This window comes from Odocoileus virginianus, chromosome 9 (genome assembly GCF_023699985.2).
Source record: "Odocoileus virginianus isolate 20LAN1187 ecotype Illinois chromosome 9, Ovbor_1.2, whole genome shotgun sequence".
In the NCBI taxonomy this organism is placed as follows: Eukaryota; Metazoa; Chordata; class Mammalia; order Artiodactyla; family Cervidae; genus Odocoileus; species Odocoileus virginianus.
In genome coordinates this window covers 29,062,445-29,089,752 of record NC_069682.1, presented here as the reverse complement: position 1 = coordinate 29,089,752, position 27,308 = coordinate 29,062,445, and the positions used below count along the sequence as shown (strand labels likewise).

General features: G+C 40.9%; 1 protein-coding gene across 1 annotated transcript in view; it reads left to right on the top strand.

The window, feature by feature from the left end:
* ST8SIA6 (ST8 alpha-N-acetyl-neuraminide alpha-2,8-sialyltransferase 6) overlaps positions 1–27,308 on the top strand; it is a 159,827-nt gene that overhangs the window by 89,999 nt on the left and 42,520 nt on the right. Inside the window, exon 3 of the mRNA XM_070471835.1 lies at positions 8,680–8,769. Within this exon, the coding sequence (XP_070327936.1) occupies positions 8,680–8,769 (90 nt within the window). The remainder of the gene's footprint in view (positions 1–8,679; positions 8,770–27,308) is intronic.

Sequence of the window (27,308 nt, the reverse complement as noted above, 5' to 3'; positions counted from 1 at the left end):
CCAGCATGGTAAGCATGTGCTTGCCTGTCTGTCTTCCTCACCAGACTCTTTGCTCCAGAGAAGCAGGCAGATGGTCTTGTCCACTGTACTTTCTCCTGTAGCCACTGTTCCCTGTGGCAGAGACACCTGGTGAGTGACTGAACAGAGGCTGGCCAGGTTCTGCCGCTATGTCTATAGGCACCAAAACTTGATTTTTTCAGTTTTTGGGTTTGATTGCTATTTCAAAGACAGACTTGTGTTCACCAAACTTGTAAGAGGGTGATTTATAAAGCAGAATATTAATTTGTCAATTAAAGAGAGCAATCAAACTCTCCCATTAGACTGGAATGTTTGCCTTTGTCCCTCAGGAGAATTACATGGCAGGGGTGCACATGATAATTAGGTGTTTGCTTGATGAACTTGAAGTGAGCGCAGTTGGCCACTGTCCCCTCTGTCCTAGAGCTGGCAGGCCAGCTGTCACACCGGTCTACAGAGGGACGTCAGCTGGTGGTCAGGATGCACTTATGGCTCATCAGCTCATCTTCGTAGGAACAGGGAGGGAGCATGCAAGATCTGTAGATCGGAGAATTCCTGTGCTTTGGGCTTTCCAGTTTTAAGGCTGTATTTTTAATCTGTTAAGATATTCTTTCTTCAGAGAGACTAAAATTGATTTGGTTTTAACCTTTTCATAGATTCACAATCAGTTTAGCCCCATTTCTGGGCACTGTAAATAGAATTCGGATTCTTTTTTTTTCCTTTTTAATATTTATTTATTTGGTTGTGCCAGGTCTTAGTTTGAGCATGAGGGATCTTTTAGTTTCAGCCTGTGCACTCTTGAGTTGGGGCATGTGGGATCTAGTTCCTTGAAAAGGAATCAAACCAGGTCCCCCCTGCATTGGGAATGCAGAATCTTAACCACGGACCACCAGGGAAGTCCCCAGAATTTGAAGGTTCTTGAAACTCATTAGTGACATAAATAAATCATTCTTTGGGATGTTTCATTTGTCCCGGGGACTGACTGCATATTGCATTAATTAAAAGTCATTAACTCTGTGTTTTACAGGTCCTTGTGGATACCCACTAAATAATGGTGACATTACTTTATAGGGATTGAATCACTTGTTCAGTTAAGACATAGTTTTTGCCTTATCAGAGCCTTAATTTTTATTAGTTTCAGGAGCCATTGTAGTCTCTAAGCTTCTTGCTGCTATTTTGTGAAATCTTGCCAGTTGGTTTTCAAGTCTGACTTATGAAGATAGAATTTGTAAAAAGCAGATCAGCCACATCGATAACAATGATAGCAGAAATGCTTATTTTTGTGTATCTCTCCTTTAATCTTATTAAAGGCTTTTTTTCTCCATGACATACTGAAATGATGAAAATGTGCCTGAAGGCTAGGTTGCCAGTACCAAACAAATAAATACTCTAATTAAATAATAAAAGCAGTCATAATCCATAATATAAGACTTGCAAGGAATGGAGAAAGAGAAATTTGTACCAGTTAATGCTAGCAGCTCTTCCCTGGTGGCTCAGATGGTAAAGCGTCTGCCTACAATGCGGGAGACCTGGGTTCGATCCCTGGGTTGGGAAGATCTCCTGGAAAAGGAAATGGCAACCCACTCTAGTACCCTTGCCTGGAAAATGCTATGGACAGAGGAGCCTGGTAGGCTACCGTCCATGGGGTCACAAAGAGTCAGACACGACTGAGTGACTTCACTTTCACTTTCAATGCTTAGCAAGCTGCCGGGAAGAGATGAGACTGGAATCACAGTCAAGGACCAAGTCCTGGATGGCCCTGTGTGTCCAGCTACGGGGCATGTCCAGAGGCTGATGGGTCCCTGACAGAGGTTTGGGCAGGGAAGTGACATGTTTAGATGTGAGTGCGCGACCACCCACCTTGGGGGCCATGAGGACAGAGAAGAAGGGAAAGAGGTTGGTTGAGATATTTGGAGAAAACAGGCAGGCTGAGAAGACAGGTGATCTGGAGAGAGCCCTGGGGGTTCTGTAACTAGGTGCCAACTAGTTGTATTAAAATAACAAGCAGGAAAGGAAGAGCCATGGGAGACACCAGCGCCTGTGGGCTGATCCAAGGAAGAGCCTACCAGAGAATCCTGATTGGCGGTCAGAGGTCAAAGGACAAGCAGAGAGGACTGTGATGGGAACCAGGTGCCCAGTGAGTGGCCAGCCATTCAGATGCTACTGGGAGGTCAAGTAAGAGACCTCAGATCTCCCCGGGATTTGGTGATGCTTTCCAAGAATGGTTGAATGGATTTGTAGGAAAATCAGAGAAACAATTGGTGGGTTGAAATCTGAAAGAGCAGCAAGGCAGCCGGTGGAGGAGAAGAGCAGAATGAGTTGTTTTGTTTTTGACTTTGAGAAGGGAGAGAATTGAACCTGGGGAGGAGGAGACAGTAGAAGGGAAAGGGCAAAGGTTTAGAAAAGAAGAAAATGAAGGGAGGAGCTTGGATCATTGAGGAGACTGGGAGGGATGGAATAGCAGGCAGATTCTGCTTTTGTAAGAGGAGAGATACTTCTTCCTCTGAGATGGGAAGTAATGGCTTATAGTTAACCATCGAGTCTTAACCAGGCAGCATCTTTTTTCCTGAAATAGAAAACATGATTATAGAAGTTAGAAAGCACAGAGTAGTGAAGTTAGCACAATAGTGAATGTGTAGGTTAGCCATCTAGGGAAATGGAAGAGGAAGGGAGGTGGCCCCTTGGAATAGAATTGTCAAGGCACCAAAGGCCTAGCGTATTGGGCACCATAGATTTATCAGGGCACCAGCCCACCTACCCATGTGATTTTGTTCCCAGCAGTCTTAGCCGGGCAGGTATAGGAATGCATTAGGCCAGAGGCTGCATTGCTGCATTATGGCATATTTGCAAGGTGGATGCCACAAATGTTGAAGGGGCAGGAACTTGGGCATGCTGGCTTGTTGCCAGATGCTACTCATGTTACAAATGAGCAGATAGCAATCTTGTTTAGTGACGTGCAGGCAGAGATTGTGGTCTTATAATGGAGCATTTGATGAGGCTTTGGCAGGGCAGCTAGAGCCATCTCAGCCCTCTAGTCTGGGAGACTTCAACACTCACTTGGTTCATCAGGTGTTCTAGCAGATCTCCAGGAGGATGGCCACTGTCCCTCCATGATTTGTCCTGGGAGACGCTCTCCACTGTATCTGGCAGGTTGTATATAAGCCAATTCTTTTCTCTTTTGTAGAGAACTGATATGGGGAGAGGGGTAGGGGAAGGGGGAATGGGATGAATTGGGAGATTGGGATTGATGTCTGTGCACTGCCATATGAAAATAGGTAGTGGGAAGCTGCTGCATAGCACAGAGAGCTCAGCTATGTGCTCTGTGATGGCCTCGATCTATGGTGGTATGGGGTGAGAGAGAGGTGCAAGAGGGAGGGAATATATGTGTCCATATAGCTGATACACAGCTATATGTACTAACAAAACATTGTAAAGCAACTATTTGCCAATAAAAAAATAGAATAACACATAATAAAAAAGTTCTTAAAAGGAGCTTTCACCAGCAAGTTGAAATTAAAAAAAGAAAACAAACTATCAGAGTTGGCAGACACAAAATTTGAGCGCATGAGAATCTGGCCCTGGAAGTTTTGGCTCTTACAGTTTATCTGGTGGCCTTGCTGGTCCGTGTGCTTTTCTTTCCTAGACGCAACTGCTCAGACCATCATCTTGAGTTAGTTCGGGGTCAGGGTCCCTTTCTGGTCACATCCCAGACTTCTACCTAACTGTGAGCTCTTCTGGCAGCAGCCTCTGATGTGCTTTCTCTGTTGCTTCCTCTATCATTTCAAATTCTCCCTGACATTCAGTCCTTTCGGATGGATCATTCCAACCTGATGCCCAGGCATCTTTCCTCAGGTTACAAGTCAGCTCACACGTGTCTTGGAGCCATTTCATCTTCTGCCACATTGCTTGTGATCCCACAATCTTTAATTCCTGCTTTTATCTCATTGAATTTCTCTCTGTCCCCTTTGCCTTGTCTGAGAGATGTCCCCAGATCAGAAGTTAAGGAGCATTTTTTTCTAATAACCTCATTTGGGTGGGTGCCAACTTCTCAAATAGGATCTGTCCACAGGTCATGACTTTGCTCAACTCAGACTGGGAAGGTTTCTTTTCCTCTCTCAAGAGCAAGTAAGTCCCTCACAGTTCTTCTCATGGGCTCAGATCCAAGGAACACATGGTGGTAGTTTAGTCACTAAGTTGTGTCTGACTCTGCAACCCCAAGGACCATAGCCAGCCAGGCACCTCTGCCCATGGGATTCTCCAAGCAAGAATACTGGTGTGGGTTGCCATTTTCTTCTCCAGGCTATCCTCCTGACCCAGGGATCGAACCCAGGTCTCCTGCATTGCAGGCAGTCTCTTTACTGACTGAGCCACCAGGGAACCTTGAACATCTAATTCTCACTTATTCCCACAACAGAGGACTGATGGTCTAGCCCTCTCTCTGGAAGGCCTGTTGCCTTCCACTTCTCTATGGATCCTGGCATCTCTTATGGAGTCAGGTCTTCAAGCATCTTAAAATGTGGTGGTTATATTTCTGTCACTTTGAATAACAATCATTGTTGAAAACAGCATGAGCTAGGAGTCTTGACTAAGAATCATTGAAAGGGGTTATACTGATCAGATGCCTAAAGTAGACAAACGTTTGAAATTTAAGGGTTCTGCAGATCAGCATTTTAACACGTTCCTAGGAAGGTTTTAATGACATTAGATGAAAAGGAAGAAAAGTAGGAATGAAAGGAAGAAAAACTAGGAATTCAAAGGAAGAAAACTTTGAATGGAAAGCGGGCAGGACAGAAAGAGAGTGCAGAGAACTCACGGGGCTTCCCTTCTGTTCCTTCAGCTGTGAAGTGACTTCTGTGTAGGAGAGGTTACCAGCACAACACAGCAAGGCATGTAGGAGAACAGGAATGCAGTGTTTATTTAGTGACTTTCATATGTCAGCTGTTTCTATGCACACCCCATGTAATCCCTTGCCTTCATCTACCTGAATGGACTGGACAGCTTATAAATACCAGAAATGTATTTTTCATGCTTCTAGAGGCTGGAAGTCCAAAATCATAGCACCTGCAGATCTGGTGTCTAGAGAGCCCACTTCCTCATAGACAGCCATCCTCTCACTGTCACCTCACAAGGCAGAAGGGGACCAGGAAGCCCTCTTGGGCCAATTTTATCAGGACACTAATCCCATTCATGAGGACCCCCATGACCTCATGACCTCCCAAAGCCCCACCTCCTAATGTCATCACCTTGGGGGCTGGTATTTCAACCTATGAATTTTGAGGGAGACACAAACATTCAATCTGTAGCATCCCTATAAACTACTGAGTAAAGATATGAACAAGGAAACTCTTGGATTTCAAAGGCCAAGGTCAGAGAGTGGAACCCAGATTCAAGGCTGGCCCTACTGGCTGACACCTAAGATCCCCCTTTCCCCTCTGACTTTACTCTTGCATCTCCACTTCAACCCAGATACCTTCATTTGCTTTCCGTGTGCCTTCTGTGATTTCAGTTGGGCAAAGCTGTTTGGACTTTTTATTAACAAAGATACTCACTGATTTAAGAGAAGTTCTATGAAACACTCAACCATAATGATGCCTGCTTCTCTGTTTCATGATTCAGTCTTGCAAAGCCATCATTATTCAAAGCACTGCTGGCTCAGTAATTCACTTCATTAACGGTGCTGCCTGAATAAAATACACAGCAAGTTAGAAATAAACAATTCTTTGGAAAGTATGATAATACATTCAGAAAGTGCAGAAGGTGAGGCATGTAGACAGAAAGAGGAAGGAAGTGGGAAGAAAACCTTATCAAGATAAAGAGGAGTTTTGTGAGCCCATAAGATACTTGTACACTGTCTTTTTAGACAAAATTTCTGGAAGATTAATTATGACTCTCTCTTGTTTATATCTTTACCTTGATACCGCCTGCTCCCTCACCTCCCACATCCAGTTTATTATGAAGTCCTGTCAGTTTTATGTCCAGAATAGATCTCAAACCTGTCAGCTTCTCTTACCGCCCATGGATGGTGGCTGTGGGCCTCTGGTCCACTCCTGCACCCTGATGATCTCTTCTTCCAGGCATGGAGGATGGTTGCCCTTTTCTGAAAACTGCTGTGAAATCAGGTCGGGCAGACAGCTAGTTCTGGCCAGGCTGAAGCATTCAGATACAGAGTAAGACCTTCCAGCACTTTCTCCTTCTGCCACAACAGTTATGGAGGCAGGTTGTTGAAAGTGCCCTGCGAGTGGAGTATGTGGTATTTCTAGATCACGTGGAGCACGGCTGCCCTAGAAAGCCACCCAGTGTCTAGTGGCCATTTCGTGAGCAAGAGACGTCAGCAAGAGAAAAACAAATATCATATATTAACGCATATATATGGAATCTAGAAGAATAGTACTGATGAACCGATTTGCAGGGCAGGAATAGAGATGCAGATGAAGAGAATGGACTTGTGTACATAGCAGGGGAAGGAGAGGGTGGGGCAAATGGAGAGAGTAGCATTAACATATATACACTATCGTGTGTAAAATAGCTAGTGGGAAGCTGCTGTGTAGCACGAGGAGCCCAGCTCGGTGCTCTGTGATGACCTCGAGGGGTGGGATGGGGCCTGTGGGAGACTCAAGAGGGAGGGGGTATCTGTATACACAGAGCTGATTCACGTGTTGTAAGCAGAAGCTAACACAACATCGTAAAGCCATTATCCCCATTAAAATACACGGTAAAGGTTACATAAATACTGGTATGTGCAAACAAAACAAACAAACAAAAGAAACAGACTTTTGTGATGGAAAGCACCTGCCAATGGGCAACCTCTGTGGTCACATCATAATCTGTTCCATCCTGTCTGGCAAAGCCAGGGGCTATCATCTCTCTCCTAGAGCCCCACAGAAGCCTCCTGACTCTCATCTTTTCTGTGGTCCTGCCTCCTCTTGTTTCATCTCTGAGACAATTTCTTAAAACCTCTTACATGAGGCTGTATATATATCCATCTTTCCCCTGCCCCTAACCTTGTCCTGCTGTCCATGTTATTAGGGTTCCTTCTAATCCTAGGTTTCACCAGGCCTGTGTGTCATGGGTCCTGCTTCCTGCTCCAGACACCCTTAAACCTTTCAGTCTTGAGCTTCACTTGCCTCCTTTCAGTTCCTCAAACATTCTGCAGCCTTTGCACATGTTTTCCCTTCAATCTGGAATGTTCCCCAGCAAAGTAGCACCCTTGGGTTACCCTGGGGATCTCCACCCAAATGATACTTTCTCAGAGGCCCCCACGCAATTCAGGCAGCTCTGGTTACACTTCTCCATCACATCCACTGCTGTTTTCCGGGTCCTGTCCACAGACCAGAATTTTCTATTCGTTCGTGTGGTTTTGTTTGATACATGTTGTTCTCCTTAACCAGACAGGAAGCTCCAGTAGGGAAAGGGACTGGGTTCTGTGTTTTCGGCTCCGTATCCTAAGCCTCCTATGGCTGGTTCCTAACTCATATTAGATTCTCAGCAAATATCTTTAGGATGATTACATAGATGCATTAACAAGAAATCGGAGTTGTGTGCATATTTTTGACACATAGGGAGAGTGATGGTTGATTTTTTTTTTTTGAGCTCTTACTATGGTAGGTATGGTATAAAGTGCTTTTCTTTCCTTTTTTAAAAAAATTATTTATTTATTTGGCTTCACTGTGTCTTAGTAATAGGGCTTTTCTGGTGGCTCAGATGGTAAAGAATTTGCCTGCAGTGCAGAAGACCCAGGTTCGATCCCTGGATTTGAGGATCCCCTGGAGAAGGGAATGGCAACCCACTCCAGTATTCTTGCCTGGAGAATCGCATGAACAGAGGAGCCTGGTGGGCTACAGTCCACGCAGTCAAGAAGAATGAGACATGACTGAACATCTTGAATTGAGATATATGGGATCCAGTTCCCTGACCAGGAATGGAACCCAGCCCCGCTGCATTGGAAGCCTGGAGTCTTAGCCACTGAACCACCAGGGAAGCCCCCCCCAGTCGCTTTTCATTGTTTCCTCTATCATGTATATATCATGACAATAACACTATAAGGTAGGGACTAGAGATGCAGGAACTGAGGCCTGAGTCGGCTAACTAGTAGCACACATGTATCTGCAGGGCTTATTAGGCAGCCCGGCTCCATAACCTGTTTCCTTAACTTGCTTTTTTGATTTGGTTTGTTTCCAGCTCCAGTTTTTCGAAGCTCATACAACAATAACAACAGGCCCTTATATCACAGCTACTGTAATAATTAAAGACCAGATTTATCTTGCCTTCTTCTGAGAGAGAATTATTGATCTTCTGTGTCTGCATGCTTCCTACCAGAGACAACATCTTTTTAAAAATAGTGTCTGTTTACACTCACAATGATTAAAACTATTCAATAACCTGTTCAGTTACATACTAACCTCAAAATATGAAAACTTGAAAATATAGTCTTCCAAGGAGAGTTCCTTTCTATTTGACTTTATCATGTCAGTGTATTAAAAAATTTAGACCCATCGTCAGAGGTGAAAATATCAATTTCCTTTTCCATGGAGAAATCCAATAATGGGATGAAAATTAGACTTCATTTGGGTACACTTTATCAATAAATCTGATTTTTGTTAACTGTATCTCATAAATTCTCCTTTTAAATAAATCTGTTTTTTTTAAATCTCTTTCATGAAACAGCACATATCTGAATGAGAAGTCCCTCCACCTGATGGAGCGATGCCAAAATCTGCAAGTGGGCCTGGAGACTTTATCTAACAGAACAAAAAAGTAAGTTCTACTCTTCACATTTAATTTGATTTTCAAATAAGTGTTTTGTGTCAAAAATGTTTCACAGCATCTTTTAAAAAAATTAACCTCTTGAAAATTTTTTAATTAATTAATTTTTGGCTGTGCTGGGTCTTCATTGCTGCAAGGGCTTTTCTCTAGTTGTGGTATTTGGGCTTCTCATTGAGGTGGCTTCTCTGGTTGTGGAGCACAGGCTTTAGGGCATGTGGGCTTCAGTAGCTGTGGTTCTCAGGCTCTAGAGCACAGGTTCAGTAGTTGTGGCGTGCGGGCTTAGTTGGCATGTGGGATCTTCCTGGATCAGGGATCAAGTCCGTGTCTCATGCATTGGTAGGGAGGTTCTTAACCACTGAGCCACCAGGGAAGGCCCAAGCTCTTCATAGTCCCCTGATACCATGCTTGAATTTTTCTGCATCCAGCCCAGGCCTTTGGGAAAAGTGCCTTCTTTCAGTTTTTCTTATATGACTCAGTTTGAGCTGGCCACTGTTTTTGCCAGGACCCTTGCTTATGATAGATTGGTCAGAAAGTGGGTTCGATAAAGGACAGAAATGGTATGGATCTAACAGAAGCAGAAGATATTAAGAAGAGGTGGCAAGAATACACAGAAGAACTGTACAAAAAAGATCTTCACAACCAAGATAATCACGATGGTGTGGTCACTCACCTAGAGCCAGACATCCTGGAATGTGAAGTCAAGTGGGCCTTAGAAAGCACCACTATGAACAAAGCTAGTGGAAGTGATGAAATTCCAGTTGAGCTGTTTCAAATCCTGAAAGATGATACTGTGAAAGTGCTGCACTCAATATGCCAGCAAATTTGGAGAACTCAACAGTGGCCACAGGACTGGAAAAGGTCAGTTTTCATTCCAGTCCCAAAGAAAGGCAATCCCAAAGAATGCTCAAACTACCGCACAATTGCACTCATCTCACACGCTAGTGAAGTAATGCTCAAAATTCTCCAAGCCAGGCTTCAGCAACACGTGAACCATGAACTTCCAGATGTTCAAGCTAGTTTTAGAAAACTAGAGGAACCAGAGATCGAATTGCCAACATCTGCTGGATCATTGAAAAAGCAAGAGAGTTCCAGAAAAACGTCTATTTCTGCTTTATTGACTATGCCAAAGCCTTTGACTGTGTGGATCACAATAAAGTGTGGAAAATTCCAAAAGAGATGGGAATACCAGACCAGCTGACCCACCTCTTGAGAAACCTATATGCAGGTCAGGAAGCAAGATTAGAACTGGACATGGACCAACAGACTGGTTCCGAATAGGAAAAGGAGTACATCAAGGCTGTATGTTGTCACCCTGCTTATTTAACTTGTATGCAGAGTACATCATGAGAAATGCTGGGCTGGAAGAAGCACAGGCTGAAATCAAGATTGCCGGGAGAAATATCAATAACCTCAGATATGCAGATGACACCACCGTTATGGCAGAAAGTGAAGAGGAACTAAAGAGCCTCTTGATGAAAGTGAAAGAGGAGAGTGAAAAACTTGGCTTAAAGCTCAACATTCAGAAAACTAAGATCATGGCATCTGGTCCTATCACTTCATAGCAAATAGATGGGGAAACAGTGGAAACAGTGTCAGACTTTATTTTTGGGGACTCCAAAATCACTGCAGATGGTGATTGCAGCCATGAAATTAAAAGATGCTTACTCCTTGGAAGGAAAGTTATGACCAACCTAGATAGCATATTAAAAAGCAGAGACATTATGTTGCCAACAAAGGTCCATCTAGTCAAGACTGTGGTTTTTCCAGTAGTCATATATGGATGTGAGAGTTGGATTGTGAAGAAAGCTGAGCGCCGAAAAATTGATGCTTTTGAATTGTGGTGTTGGAGAAGACTCTTGAGAGTCCCTTGGACTGCAAGGAGATCCAACCTGTCCATCCTGAAGGAGATCAGTCCCGGGTGCTCATTGGAGGGACTGATGCTGAAGCTGTACTCCAGTACTCTGGCCACCTCATGGGAAGAGCTGACTCATTGGAAAAGACCCTGGTGCTGGGAGGGATTGGGGGCAGGAGGAGAAGGGGACGACAGGGGATGAGATGGCTGGATGGCATCGCCGACTCGGTGGACTTGAGTTTGAGTAAACTCCGGGAGTTGGTGATGGACAGGGAGGCCTGGCGTGCTGCGATTCATGGGGTTGCAAAGAGTCAGATGAGACTGAACTGAACTGAACTGAACTGAATACTTGTAAATGCTTCTTTTCTTAATTTTTTAATACTTATTTTTATTCATTTATTTATTTATTTGGCTATGGTGGGCGTTAGTTGTGGCATGTGGGATCTAGTTCCCTGACCAGAAATCAAACCCAGGTGCACACTACATTGGAAGTGAGTCTTCCCTGCTAGCCACTGGACCAGCAAGGAAGTCCCATGCAAATGCGTTTTTTCTTGCACAATAAGTACAATGAATTTTGAGGTGGATGTAAAGTAGCTGATGCATTGTAGATGGTGCTGCACATCTGTTTTGACCATGTTGGAGCCATTGTTTTCCTTGTCTGTTGGGCTCTTCCTCAGACTTTTCTTGAGGGACTCAAATTCCAAACCTCTTACAGCACCCTCCATGCATCAGATCTGTGGTGCCACACCTTATGAATAGTAGAACTTGGAAAAATTGGTCCTTACTCCCCCATTCCCTGTGACAAACTCTCTGTATTCCTTGCCTGATGTGGGAATCGGTGTGTAAAAGTTACAGTGGACTGTCTTCAACTCTCTCTCTGATGAGCTATTCAATATTTTTGTTTCCCAAAGTGACAAAAGTGCTCAATGTAACGATGATCCATTGCTGTACTTTGCAGCAAAGTACTTGCGTCAACATGGCAGAGTGTTATTTAATCATGGAAGGTGATTTGTTTTCAATGCAGAGAATTAAAAAAAAAAATTTTTTTTGGCCACACCCCACAGCATATGAGACTTTAGTTCCCTGACCAGGGCTGGAACCCATGCTTCCTGCATTAGAAGGCGGAGTGTTAACCACTGGACCACCAGGGAAGACCCCACTGCAAAGAATTTTACAACTCTTTAATGGGCATCAGCAAATATGGTTAATTGCAGTATGCTGATGAGATTGCCTGGGCATAGTTTGCTGTCTCACTTTTTTCCTATTGTTTTGGATTTGATGTTAAGACTTTTTCTCAGTTGTTGTTTAGGGGGATACCTTTCCATGATCTGCACAATTTTCAGCCAGCTCATATAATTAGCCTGCACTAGTATTCTGTTTGGCAAAAGTCTAGAGAAAGTAGGCATGAACTGCCCATTGTTATGAAAGTGTTATTTTGCTCATAGGAGACTAATTTGTTCAATAGTATTGTCTATTGTCAAGAATTGTACATGCGACCAGCGCTGATACAGAGATACAGGGGACAATTGGGAAAGCTATTCAGTGTGTGGTAATAAAAAGCAATTACGTTTTCTTAGAAATGATGATTTAGCTCTGTTTTTGTCATGGTCTGTTAAAGACTTAGAATTTCCTCTTTCTTCAGCCAGTTTTCCCCTTTCAGATGCTAAAATAGAATTCAGGAAGATGGTGTTAGAGTGTGAGGGAGCAATGCTCTTTCTCCCACTGGTCTTGACTACTTTTTTAAAAATTAATTAATTAATTTTAATTGGAGGATAATTACTTTACAATATTGTGATGGTTTTTGCCATACATCAACATGAATCAGTTGACTACGTTTTTGAGTGAAAGAAAGCTAATGGTTGGCATTGGGAAAACCATCGGGATCCTTTTTTTTCTGTGCAAGGCTATGAGCTCCAGGACTGTGAGTTTGTGGTTCTATCTGTGGTGCCTATCACAGGACTCAGCACATAGTAGTTACTCAGCAGATGTTTGTGGAATTAAACTAATAAATGAATAAATATACTTCTTAGGTCTTCAAAGGATTTTTCTTCACCATCTCTAACTCTGTCCATAAACTTCAATTCCTGTTTGAAAACTATTTTTAACTCCTCTGACTCTTTCTCTTTGAATCTGAAGTTTTCTGTTTTTTCCTGCCTTATCCTTTCTCCTTGAATGTTTCTCTCGGTTTCTCCATCTCAATCCTTTTTACCAGGTGTCTCCCGGATAAAATATTATACCATACTAAAATGCTGCCTAGCCATCTTATCACTGCTCGCTTGCATTTTTCAGTATGGCAGAGATTATTTGTGATCTTTTCTGCTTACTTTTTAAAAAATGATAATTGTGTGAATATTTAAGTTGCCTATCTTAGTCCACATCATTTCAGACCAATGAGCTGATTTTTTAAGAGCAAATACTTCAGAGGGGCTGACCCAGGAAATGATCTCATTCCTCCCCCTCTTGGGTTTTGCTGCCTCTGTCACTGTACTGTTTTCTTCCTGTGTTCCTCTTTCATTTTCCCAGATGATCATGGAACCCAAGAAAGGTTACATCTATATTTGTTCAGTATCTCGCATCTGGTCAGGATAGATTAACTGCTCTAACAGAATCTCCCCAAACAGAGTATCATATCACAATCTTGTGTTCTCTCTCATACAACGTTCAGTATAGGCCTTCCTTCTTGATTAAGCAACTCTTCTCTGACTACTGACTCAGGGATTCTGAATCCTTCCATCCTATGATGCAGACATCTTCAACAGGTGATCTGAGGGTTGCTGCAGAAGGAGAGGGTGCTATGGAGAAGGTACACACAGCTTGGAGGGGACATGCATAACTTCCCATCATATCCCACTGGCTGGAACCAATCCACCTAGATGTTTGGGGTCATGTGATTGGGATTGGCCAATAGAATGTGAGTGCAGTTGTCTCGTGATGGGCATGAGGGTTGTAGTGGCCAGCTGGGATGCTGCAATCAGCAACAACTACGTGATTTGGAAAGGGAGCACCAGTCAGTGACATCAACCAGGTATTTCGGCACCATATGCATTAAATATTAAATAGCTCAGCTGTTCTTATTATTGTATTGACAATAGATCCCTTAGGTCTTCCTTAAAGATGAAAGGAAACATTTTGCTTAAACAATATCTTATACCTTCTGAACGCTTGAATAGTTTAAGTAGTGCTCCTGGTGAAAGGAGAGATTTAGAGATCTTACAGAATGTAAGCCACTGCCCTACATCTTCCTGTGCAGTCATGAGGGCATGAAAAAGCCTCTTGCCTTCAAATAGCTTTTCTTGGTAAAATTCAAATTCTCAGAATTAAGGTTGGAACAAAGGCTTGCATCAGCTAGTTGTGGCTTGAACCATACACTGCTAGGTGAGTGTGTATGTCTGATGAGCTGTTTCATGCTGTACCATTTGAAATTACCAAGAACAGTAGAATTTTCTGAAAGTATCATCTTAATGGGGCATCATAAAGATGTTTGTTCGAAGGCTCTGTTTGCAAGGTGAAAGGCAAAGTGAATTGAAGACTGGCCCTAAGTGTTCTTCCTGTTTATTATCTTGGGGAGAACAGCATGACCTGAATTGCAGCTTGAAAAGAAGTATAAATTATGGTAGATCAGGCTTCAAAAAACCTGACTCTGAACATATCACTTGTCAGCCTGCTAACAATGCAAGTATTGCTGTTTTAAGTTGTCTGTCAGGAAAAATGGTGTGTGGTCATAGACAAGATTTTCTTGGCATAGAGTGATATATGGCTTGTCCACTCAGCTTTAAATCTATGGTGCTTTCATTGCCTCTTCAAAAGATATCCACATTTTTGTGTCTTTTCACTTTTGACCCTTTAATTTGCCTTTTCTGGTCAGCTTTTAAGGGCTCAAAAATCTATCCCTCCTTCCTTTCATTGTCAGAAAGGAGACATTAACACAAAACAGTCATTCATGCCAACATGGTGTGTTCTTAATATCATGGGGCATACCTATTGATAACCAAAGCAGTGGCTCTGTTTGCTGATATAAAATTTTAAGTTGGGTGGGTGAACTGATAACAAGGCTGTAATAGAAGTCTCTGAAAACTTCTTTTTTGTGTGTGCAAAATCTGTCAAGGTGGTTTAGCCATTATTCTGTACCTCAAAGAGAACATAAGAAATAAGCAATCATACAATTTAAGAACTTGAGGGAATGAATAGTCTCTTAAATTCTTTTGATCCATATACCTTTTTATATATAACTTTTATTTTTCTAAGCAATCTAATTCCCTCAGTTTAAAGATAAAAATAGGATTATGACTTTTTTCAGAGTCAGGCAATCAGTTAATGGGAAGGAGGAAAATAAAATATTTTGTGTGTGGTTGTTGATGCTGCAAGTTAACCAGCATAATTCTAATCTGAATTCCTTAGTTAATACTTGGCAGGAGTTGCTTAGTATCATTTGTTACCATGCTGATGATTGGAATAGTGCATTAAGTGTTTGTCAGTGGAAATAAAACTGAATTTTCCCTCAGAGAAAAATTGAAACACTGACTTCTGCATTATACTACAATCTTGATTGTGTATTCACATCAGAAGGATTCCTAGTACTTGCTCAAATAGCAAGTCATTTGAAGGAAACCTTTAATAGGAAGACAGTGACAATAAAAATAATCACACTTATTTAAGGTCATTAAGAAATAATTGGAAATGATTATTTCCAATTTCAGAAGTGAGATGGAGAAAGAAAAGTGAATCTATTGCATTTGTTCACCATTTTCAAATATAACAAGTATTGTTAAAGGTATTATTTATCTACTATTCCTGGTAGCCAAACTTCCAAGATGGTGCCCAATAGTCCTTCCTTCCTGGTGTTTACATGTTTTCCCCCTGCCTCCCTAAAGGGGACTGCCCTGTGTAACCAATACAGTATCACAGGAATAACCAGGTGTGATTTCAAGGTCAGGTCATAGAGTGTTTGATAATTCTGCCTTACCTTCTCTTAGGTTGCTTGCTCTGGGGGAAGCCAGCTACCGTGTCATAGGGACATTGAGAGGTCCACATGCCTGAGGTCTTCCGCCAACAACCAGGACCGCTTTGTCAGCCATGTCAGTGAGCCTCCCTGGAAGTAGATACTTCAACCTCAACCTACATCTTGACTTTACAATCTAATGAGCTACTAGCCCAGAATTATCCAACTAAGCTACTCATGAATTCCTGACCTATACAAACTAGGCAGTAATAGTTTATTGTTGTAAAACTAAGCCACTAAATTTTGGAGTAATTTATAGTATGACCATGGATAACTAACTGGCTACTCAATTCATAATCCTTTATGCTATTATATTTTTATCATAATGACAATTTTTATAATGACATTTGTGTGTGGTTGTTGATGTTGGAAAATAACCAGCTTAATTCTAAGTGGAATCCCTTGGTTAATACTTGGCAAGAATTGCTTAGTATCATCTATTACCATACTGAAGATTGGAATACTGTATTATTTTAAGTGTTTGTCAATGGAAACAGGGGCTTTCCCCATGGCTCAGCTGGTAAGAACCCAAGTGGCTTTGCAGGAGATGCAAGGGACAGGTTCGATCCCAGGGTCGGGAAGGTCCCCTGGAGTAGGAAATAGCAACCCACTCAGTATTCTTGCCTGGAAAATTCCATGGACAGAGGTGCCTGGCAGACTATAGTCCGTGGGATCACAAAGAGTCAGACCCAACTGAGCTGCTGAACACGTGTGCAGTGGAAACAAAACTCAATTTTCAGTAGTGATAATAACAGCGATTTTTGTGGACCTACTGTATGCAAGGAAATGTAAGTATATCTATAGTCTTTGCAGTATTTCTTCAGAGTAAGTTTCGTTATTCTAATTCCACAAGTGTAAGTGATGAACTCAGAGGGTTTTAAAAGGGCTTGCAGAACATGAGATTGTTAGAAGTGGCAGATCCAGGGCTTGGATAAAATTCTGACTGTTCTGTTCTCGCTACTATATAGCTCCATTCTTAATGAAAACAGAATTACAAATCACAAATACAGGAAGAGAAAGGCATTTGACTTTATAGTGCAAAGCTACTTAAAAGCAATCTTAATCCAAAATACTAAGTATATACTTTGCTCACATTTTGTTATTTATTCTACTTAAGATCTGTAATGTAAATATATGCAGGTAAGCTTTATCTTGCACAATTACCCTAACCGTAACTTGGGGAATCAGTGTGACTTCTCTTGATAAGGTCACAGCAGATGGCTAATTATTGTCATATTTCAAAACTAATGTCTGAAACATTTGGGTGTTTTATGTTCTAATTATATATTAAATCTCAATTTCAAAGACACATAGCGGCTTCTCTGTGCCCAGCACAACAGGCACAGAGACAATTGTTCTCAACCTGGAGGGGTGTATCAGACTCCCTGGGAGGTTTTTCAAAGTATGCATGGTTGCGAACAGTTTAACTCTTGCCTAAGGGACACAGTGATAAAGAAATTATTTCTACTCTTTAGCAGCTTTCAGTACATTAAGAAAGTCAAGGACTTCCCTGGTGGGCCAGTGGTTAAGACACTATGCTTCCATTGTAGGGGGAACAGATTCAGTCCCTGGTCAGGGAACTCAGATCCCACATGCTACTCTGTGTGGCAAAAAAAAAAAATAGAAAACAAAAAACAAAAACACAAGAAACAAAAAAACAAAACAAGAAAAGAAAGTCATATATTTACAATATTTTGTCTTCTTCTCATTCTCTGTAGATTCCATGTCATTTCCCCTCACTTTTGACCCTGGAGTGTCCCAGAACTCAGTCTTCCAGCCTCATTTATCTTCCTTCTCAGACCTGTAGGACTCCATTTAATCTCACGAATTTTAACTGCCATCTACCTACTGATGACTCCCAAATTTATATGTGGACCTCTTTCCAGATTCATATTACCTCTGCCCAGTCAGCACTTCCCTGTGATACTCATAAGGAATCTCAAGCCTTATACATCTCACAGGATCTCCTGGATTGCTCCCTGAATTTTATACTTCAGCACTGTTTCCCATTCAGTTAATTGCAAATCTGTTCTTCCAGTGCTCAGACCTAAATGCTTAGGGTTATTCCTGACTCCTTTATTTTTATCTAAATCTATCATTAAATCTTACTGGCCACCTTGAAGTCATACCCAGAAGTGGATAATTTCTTACTCACTTCATCACTTCCACCCTGGTCCAAGCCATCTTTATTTCACGATTGGCAAACATCTATAATTCTTCTAGCTTTTATTCCTGCTCTCTTGGAGAATATTCTCAATGAAGTAGATAGTTGGAAACTTCTTAAATGTAAGTTAGATCAGGTCACTTTTCTGTTCTAATGTCTTCCCATTTCACTCAAAAGACAAAATTCTTACAGCACTGCAGAGTCCTGGCAGCACTTCTCAAATACACGTGTAATTGCCAATAAAAAGCACAAAGAATATGGTAGAAGGAAAGTTGTATCAGGCTAAGGAAATACTACAAATGGTAAAGTAACAAATATAGTAATATATAGTCGGTTTATAACATTAATAATGTAATATTGTATAGCAGAAATTCAACACAAAGAAAAAGGAAAGAGAGCTATGTGAGTATTATTTCTATATATCAGTACAGTTAAACTAGTACAAATTGAAAGCTGATTCTGATAAGATATATATGGTAAACCCTAGGGCAACTGGAGAAGGCAATGGCAACCCACTTCAGTACTCTTGCCTGGGAGATCCCATGGATGGGGAGGAATATGGTAAGCTACAGTTCATGGGGTCTCGAAGAGTCGGACATGATTGAGTGACTTCACTTTCACTTTTCACTTTCATGCACTGGAGAAAGAAATGGCAACCCACTCCAGTATTCTTGCCTGGAGAATCCCAGGGATGGGAGCCTGGTGGGCTGCTGTCTAATGGGGTCATACAGAGTCAGACATGACTGACATGACTTAGCAGAGCAACCACTAAAAATATAGTTTAAATTATTAAAGATGTCATGCCAATGTATGGCAATGTATGTCATGCCACCACCACAATATTGTAAAGTGATTAGCCTCCAATTAAAATAAATAATTTAAATTTTAAAAAGTAAATTGGCAGAGGTAAATCTTACTGTATCGGTAGTAACATTAAATATGACTGGATTAAATCATGTAATCAAAAGGCAGAGATTGTCAGACTGGATTAAAAAGCATGATCAAATTATATGCTACCTATAGAAGACACATTTTGGATTCAAATATACAAATAGATTGAAAGTAAAAGGATAGAGAAATATATCATGTGCAAATAGTAACCACAAGAAAGCTGGGATGAGTCTTCCCTGGAGGTCCAGTAGTTGACTTCGCCTTCCCATACAGGGGTAGAGGTTCATCCCCTTGTTGAGGTGTTAAGATCCCACATGGTTCAGTGCCAAAAAGTCAAAACATAGAACAAAAGCAATGTTGTAACAAATTCAATAAAGACTTTTAAAGTGGTTCACATAAAAAAATATTAAAAAAAAATAAAACTGGAGTGGATATATTGATATTAGAAGAAATAAACCTTTAAAACAAAAGGTGTTAGTAGAAATAAAGCTGATTTTATCATCATGAAAGGGTCAATCCAGGAGAAAGTTATAATGATTATAAACACATGTGCATTTAATAACAGAGCACCAAAGTACACAAAGCAAAAACTGACAAAGGAAGAAATAGCAACAATAATTGGAGACTTAAATAATCTGTTTCAGTAGTGGATACAATACCAGACAGAAGGTCAATAAGAAAATAGTAGAACTGCATAACAGTATAAACCAGCCAGACTTAACAGCTATCTATAGAATATAGTACCCACCAACAGAATATACATTCTTTTCAAATGCACACAAAATCATAATCTAGATTATAGAACAAACCTCCATGAATTTAAAGAATAAAAATAATACAATGACCACATTTTAATGAAATTTTAAATAAATATTTAGGGAAAAAATGTGAGAAACTCACAATTATATCGAAATTAAACAACATATTCTTAAGTGTGCAGTGGGTCCAAGAAGCAATAGCAAGGGAAATTGAAAATAATTAGAGATGAATGAAAATACACAATATGTCAAAATTTATGCGATGCAGGAGGTAATAGCTGAAGCGTATAAGACTTCTTTCTGAGGTGACAAAAATGTTCCAGAATTGACTGTAGTGATGGTTGCACATATCTGTGAGTATTCTAAAACCCACTGGCTTCTATACTTTAAATAGGTGAATTGTATGGTATGTGAATTATACTTCAATGAAGCTGTTAAAAACTTTAACGTGTCTACAAATCATTTGAGGATTTTACTTTAATACAGAGTCTGATTCCGTAAGTCTGAGACAGGGCCTGAAATTCTGCATTTCTGATATTCTTACTATTTGATGCCAGTAGTGCTAGTCTGAGGTCCACGCTTTGAATAGCAAATCCTCTATCATCAGATTTCCTGTGACCTTCCGCCTTCATGAGTGGATTCCTGAGTAATTCGTGTGTGATTTCCAGCAAATCTGACCATCTTGCTGTTTCTTGAACATACCCTGCCTGCTTCTACCTCTGACTTTTGCATTTGTCCTTCCCTTTGTCTAGAATGTTCTTCCCATTCCTATACCCCCATATGTGCGTTGTTTACTTAATCCTCTTCTCCAAATCTCTGCCCAACTCCTATCTCCCAGGGAGGCCTTCCCTGACCACCCCACTTATATTGCAGTCCTATTTCACATACTTTCCCTCTTTTTCTGCTTTATCTTTCCTCACAGTGCTAAGTACATGAGATACTTCAACATGCTATTAATTTATGTATTACTTGATATATAGTTTGGTAGTGCTGCCGTAACAAATTACCATGGACTAGATGGCTTAAGGGCTTTCCCTTAAGCTGGCACTAGTGGTAAAGAACTTGCCTGCCAGTGCAGAAGACGTAAGAGACATGGGCTTGATCCCTGGGTAAGAAAGATCCCCTGGAGGAGACCCACTCCAGTATTCTTGCCTGGAGAACCCCATGGACAGAGGAGCCTGGCGGGCTACGGGTCCATAGGGTCACAGGGATTTGGTCATGACTGAAGCAACTTAGCATGTATGCATGCAGATGGCTTACAGAGCTTCCCTGGTGGTTCAGTGGTAAAGAACCTATCAGTGCAGGAGACTCAGGTTTGATCCCCAGATCAGGAAGATCCCCTGGAAAGGGAAATGGCAACCTACTCCCATATTCTTGCCTGGGAAATCCCATGGACAGGGGAGCCTGGTGAGCTACAGTCCATGGGGTCACAAAGAGTTGGACATGACTTAGTGACTAAGCAACAACAGCAAGATGGCTTAAACAACAGAAATTTATTTTCTCATAGTTCTAAAGCCTTGAAGTCCAAGATTGCAGTGTCGGCAGGTTTGGTTTCTCTGAAGTCTCTCTCCTTGCCTTCTTGCTGTATGTATGAAGCATAGATATATGGGCTTTTCTCTTTGTTTGGTCTTTTCTATGTGTGTGCCACCATCCTGGCATCTCTCTGTATCTACAAGTTTCATTTCCTTATAAGAACATGAGTAGATTTGGGCCGCCGTAAGGGCTTCATTTCAATTTGGGGCTCCCCTGATGGCTCAGGTGGTGAAGAGTCTGCCTGCAAAGAGCCAGACATGACTGAGTAGGACCCAGGGCTCTGGCTCTCAGGAGCCCCAGGGATCCTTCGTGGTCTCAGGAGACCGAGGGATCACTAATGATCTCATTTCAATTTAACCCCCTATTTAAAGGCCTTATCTCCAAATATAGTCATGTTCGGAGGTCCTGGGGTTTAGAGTTTCAACATGAACTTGGGGAAATACAAGTCAGCTCATACATTAGATTTATTGCCCACAATCCCCTATTGCAATATAAATTTCATGAGAACATGGATTTTTTTTTTAATTCATTTTGTTCACTATTTTAATTATCAGTCTCTAGAACAATACCTTACACATAAGAGATACTCAGTAAGTATTTATTGAGTAAATACACGAAGACAAAAGATAAGTGCTGTGGAGATATTCAGAGGATTTAGGGTGGCGGAAAGGACACAGGAGGGGGAGATAACTTGGCTTATATGAGTCATAAGAATTTAAAAGGAAAAAGGTTATTAGCCACTCCAGTATGGTTTAAAGATCTTGCCAGGTACACTATCTATGCCAGCCCATTCACTCTTTTAGCTCACTCTAACTATATGCTCCTTTTCAAGAGATGGAGAAACACTAAATTAATTGATTCTTTCTGATTCCTTGTGACATATAGGATCCTAGTTCTAAATGTTGATAGTATAATATTATGAAATTATGATTTTCAGACTCTGAGTATTCTCTTATATGTCTGAAAATTTCTTTCTATGAACTTGCAAGGAGGGATCATCTTTTTTTCTTCTTCAGAAATCATACAGCAATAGTGCTGTGAAAGAAAATTTGGAAACGTTAAATAGCCGCTTCATTGTTTATTCATTCTTTCTGTCCTGATGATGTATTTGCATGTTGCAGATGTTTGTGAAGAAGATCCTTACAATTATATATTTTTGACAGTGAGGTACTGCTTGACTTTGGCATTATAATCAAATCAGTCCAATGAAGTCAACTGTTGCATGCGTGCATGTGTGCGTACGTACGTGCTTAGTGACTCAGTCATGTCAAACTCTTTGTGACCCCATGAACTGTAGCTCACCAGACCCCTCTGTCTTTTGAATTTTCCACTCAAGAATACTGGACTGGGTTGCCAGTAACTGCTCCAGGGGATCTTCCAGATCGAGGGATCAAACCCATGTCTCCTGTGTTTCCTGTATTGGCAGGCAGATTCTTTACCACTGCACTACCTGAGAAGCCCAAAGTGTTACCACCAAATAATTCTGATAAATATCACCACGAATAGCTTCCCGTTTATGCTATAACTTTCTCTTAACCTTCCAGGTCTACTTTCTGTTTTTTTCATTCTTGCTCTGTGCTTCAGGAGGCTGACTTCCTTGTGGTATCTTAGTTGGATTCTCATAATTTTTAGCTTCTGATTGGGGCCACTTTCTAGAAGTCATTGGTAGGAGAGTGAAAAATGAGGAGAACTAAAGTCAGGGGCACTTATTTCCCAGGATTCCTCTCTATGGCCCTAGTTTAGGTATGACTTCATTCTTTGCTGAAGGCCATCTCTCCTGTCCTGTGGCCCCTTCTATACCTGTAGTTATAGCTCTTTTGGGGTGTTGTGTGAGCTTAGGGCGGTCACAGCTTTCGTCCTCTATCTCTCTTGTCACCTAAGTATGCTTCACCAATCCATGTAGCCTTTTCTCTACCATGTCCCCTGCCCTTGTAAATAGACACCCCTTTCCCTCTTGGTTGACTGAAGTTAGTCACTGTTTGCAGTATTTCCTAACGTGTCTTAAATATGTAATTACTATCAAAATCCCTAAAGTTAATGGTTCAGGACAGAGAAAGTATTCTTTTAAAATAAGTTTCTGACTTTTCAACTGTGGCAATTTGTAGATTTCACTGACACTGTGAAGAACTTCAGCATCTTTAAGAATTCATTCTTAAAATTGGCTTTTGAACATTTAACTTGTGTGAGGGACACTAAACAGTATGCAGAGAATAAAGGTTTGAGATCTCTTTCTCCTATGCCAGTGATAATAACCACAGCATTATAATTAAAAGTTACCATCTTGCTGAATTAAAAATGATGCAAATTGAATTCTCCCACCTTCAGTGAATGAACTGTTGGTAGGTCAGTACTGTGCATAACTCAGTTCAGTTCTGCTTTGCTACATGCGTCTCTTTTTTAGCTGTCACACATTCATCAGCCATTCCCTAAAAAGTATTTCCCAGTGGAAATGATTGACTGTGTTGACTGAAAATCTTATACCACCATATTGACTTGCAGAATTTATTTTTATGTAGGCCTGAGCTCTTCAGGGGTTTTGTAGAAACTAACTACAAAAGATGTTTGATCTACATAGAATACCATGTAGAAGCCTATTGACTTAATATTATTGGAGTGTCTTCATCCATTTCAATAGACAGAAAAATTGACTTTCACCATGAAGAGATATTATTGGAAACTACATTTGTATCTCAACTGCTTAAGTAGGATTGATAGATGAAGATCCTAAGATAAGGTCTGGGCACCTGATAAGTATCCAATAAATATTTAATGGTTAAGTTAACTATCCACTGTTGTTGTTCACTTGCCCAGTCATGTCCAACTCTTTGTGACCTCATGGACTGCAGCATGCCAAGCCTCCCTGTCCCTCAACATCTCCTGAAGTTTGCCCAAGTTCGTATCCATTGCATCTGTGATCCCATTCAGCCATCTCATCCTCTGACACCCTCTTCTCCTTCTGCCCATGATCTTTCCTAGTATCAGGAACTTTTCCAATGAGTCAGCTGTTTGCATCAGATGACCAAAATACTAATTAACTAACCAAAATATAATTAACCATAAATTATAACTTTTGAAAAGCTCTATTTATATCTTTTAAAAAAATATTTATTGTATTTATCTGGCTGTGCTGTCTTGGTTGCGGCACTCAGAATCTTTGATCTTCATTGCAGCAGTGTTGCAGCAACCCCATGGACTGTTGCCCTCCAGGCTCCTCTATCCATGGAGTTTTCCAGGCAAGAATACTGGAGTGGGTTGCTATTCCCTTCTCCAGGACGTCTTCCTGACCCAGAGATCAAACCACATCTTCTGTGTTGCAGGTGGATTCTTTACCACTGAGCCACTGGGGAAGCCCATACCCCATTTATAGTTAGTATAAAACAGTGGCTTTTCTCCCTGTGCTGTACAATAGATCCTTGTAGCTTATTTATTTTATACACAGTCGTTTGTACCTCTTAATTCCCTATTCTTGTCTTGTCCTTCCCTACTGGTAACCACTAGTTTGTTCTCTGTATCTGTGAATCTATTTCTTTTTCATTATATTCTCTAGGTTTTTTTTTTTCTTTCAGATTCCACCTGTAAGTGATATCATACAGTATTTGTCTTAGAAAATATTTAAAAATTTGATATTACATTTACTTGGTATCATTGTGTATGTTATTTATAATCTACATCTCATTTTGAGTGTTATTAATAATGACTTAAATAGACATTATTTATTCTTTTGAAAATGCTGCATTATTTAGTATGATTTATTGTATGTCTTGGTACCAGAAAATACTTCTGATGGGATTAATTTTTAGTTTCATTATGAAAATAGATGAGATGCAGCATGATATATTGGAAAGAGAGCCAGACTCTGAATCAAAAGATGTGACTTTAATTCTTAGCTCATCTGCTTATAATACAACATTGAGTAAGCTGTTCATCTCAGAACTTTTAGTTTTGTTGTCCTTAATGGGGGTGACATCATAGGTAGCTGCGTCTCACAGTTGTGGGGTAAAGGCTGTACCTTGCAACTGAAAACCAACTATAAATGTAAATTTGCAGAAAGTGTGATTTAGAGCTCAACAGGAAAGTTGTTGTTTTTTTTTAAGATTTATTTATTTAATTTTTTTGACTGTATTGCATCTTCGTTTCTGCATACAGGCTTTCTCTGTTTGCAGTGAGCAGGTGCTACTCTTTGTTGCGGTTCTTCGGCTTCTCATTACAAAGGCCTCTCCTGTTGCGGAGAGCACGACTCTAGGGCGTGCAGGCTTCAGTAGTTGCAGCTCTCAGCTCTCAGTGGGTGAGCACAGACTCAAGAGTTGCAGTGCGAGAGCTCAGTAGTTGCTGTTGCTGGGCTCTGGAGTGCTGGCTCAGGAGTTGTAGTGCACGGCTTAATTGCTCTGATCATGTGGGGTCTTCCTGGACCAGGGGTCAGACCAGTGTCCCTGCACTGTACGGTGGATCCCTAACCACACGGGACCACCAGGGAAGCCCAGGAGGAAACTAGTACAGAGGCACATCTGTTTCACAGATTAGCCCACACTTGAGACACTCATGTGCTCTTTTTTCTCTAGCCATGCTCCCTGCTTGTGAATCATGATAGTACTGTGGTGATCTTAGTTTTCCAAAAAAGCTGATTGGTGATTTATTTTTTTAGTAAAACAAAAGGGCAAGCGCGTAGGGGGAAAAAACTCCCTTCAGCTCCCTTCAGTTTCTTATTCTCTGGTCTTCCCCTTTATAATATCAGAGGATAATGCTTCCTTTCTAGACTGGACATAAAAAGAGATTCTTTGAACATAGCAACCCCAGGTAGCTCGAGTGTTGTCTTCTGGTTGTAAAATGGCCAGGAGTATTTCTCCTTTAATAGAAGATAGGTCTGCTGTAATGTATTCAACTTGGTTTTAAATATTAGGGACTATAGAGATTTCCTTAGTGGTTCAGTGGTTAAGACCACACCTTCCAGTGCAGGGGCTGCTGGTTTGATCTCTGGTCAGGGAGCTAAGAGTCCACATGCCTCTAAAAAAAAAAAAAAAAAAAAAAAAAACGGAAAACATAATATAGAAGAATATCGTAACAAATTCAATAAAGATTTTTTAAATAGTCCACATCAAAAAAATCTTAAAAATACAAAATAAAATAAAAAAACAGAAGAAAAAAAGAAAAAAAACAACAAAAAAAGAAAAACTCTTAAAAATAAATAAATATCAAGGACTTTAAAGTCAAAAGCCCTTCTAGGCAGCTAACTTACTAGTAAAATTATATACATTACCATTAACATCTTTCAATATTAAGTTAAATTTAAATTGGAGCCAACTACAATTTATTGGAGGATATATCTCATGAAAACAAAACATTTTAAAGGCTATGTATTTTACAGTATACCTTTATTCTGATTGGAAATGAATGAGAATTTTAATGTTCTAGACTAAGCTTAGATATGAAATTGCCCTGCCCTGGTAGCTCAGTGTCTGCCTGCAATGCAGGAGATTTGGGTTTGATCCCTGGGTTGGGAAGATCCCCTGGAGAAGGGAATGGCAACCCACTCCAGTATTCTTGCCTGGGAAATCCCATGGACACAGGAGCCTGGAGGGCTATAACCCATGGGGTTACAAGAGTTGGATGTGACTTAGCAACTAAACAACAACAAGTTTAGATAACTGTCACCATGTGGAGGCAGGCACCTCCTCACTCCAGCAGGGACGCATCACATCTAGACAAAGCTATGAGGCTAAAGTATAGGTTTCTCAAGTTCCTTGGTGACAAGTCTTGGGGCCCACGGGGGTAAGATAAAATGAAGCCTGTATGCAAGTAAAACTTTTTTTTAAAGAGACTGTTTAAAAAATGTGGAGCATTTTAAAAGTGTTTATTGAATTTGGTACACTATTGCTGCTGTTTTATATTGTGGTTTTTTTGACTTAGCTCCCTGACCAGGAATTGAACTTGCATTGGAAGGTGAGGTCTTAACTGCTGGACCACTGAGAAAGTCCCTAAAACTATTTTTAATCTCTTCTATAGTAGCTCTTTGCTTTGCTTTTCCTTTAGTATTTAGCAAAGTCTTTCAAGATTTTCAACTTTTCTTCAGTGGGAACCAAGAGAAAATATCTTTGATTAATCTTGGTGACAACATGGACAAGAGAGCTACCCTAAAGTGAAGTGAAGTTGCTCAGTCGTGTCCGACTCTTAGTGACCCCATGGACCGCAGCCTACCAGGCTCCTCCATCCATGGGATTTTCCAGGCAAGAGTACTGGAGTGGGGTGCCATTGCCTTCTCCATTTATTAGAGGTTGGGAAGGTAGTCAACCAAGTAACTCCTTTTTCAAGGGCAAAGGAGTTACTTGGTTGACTACC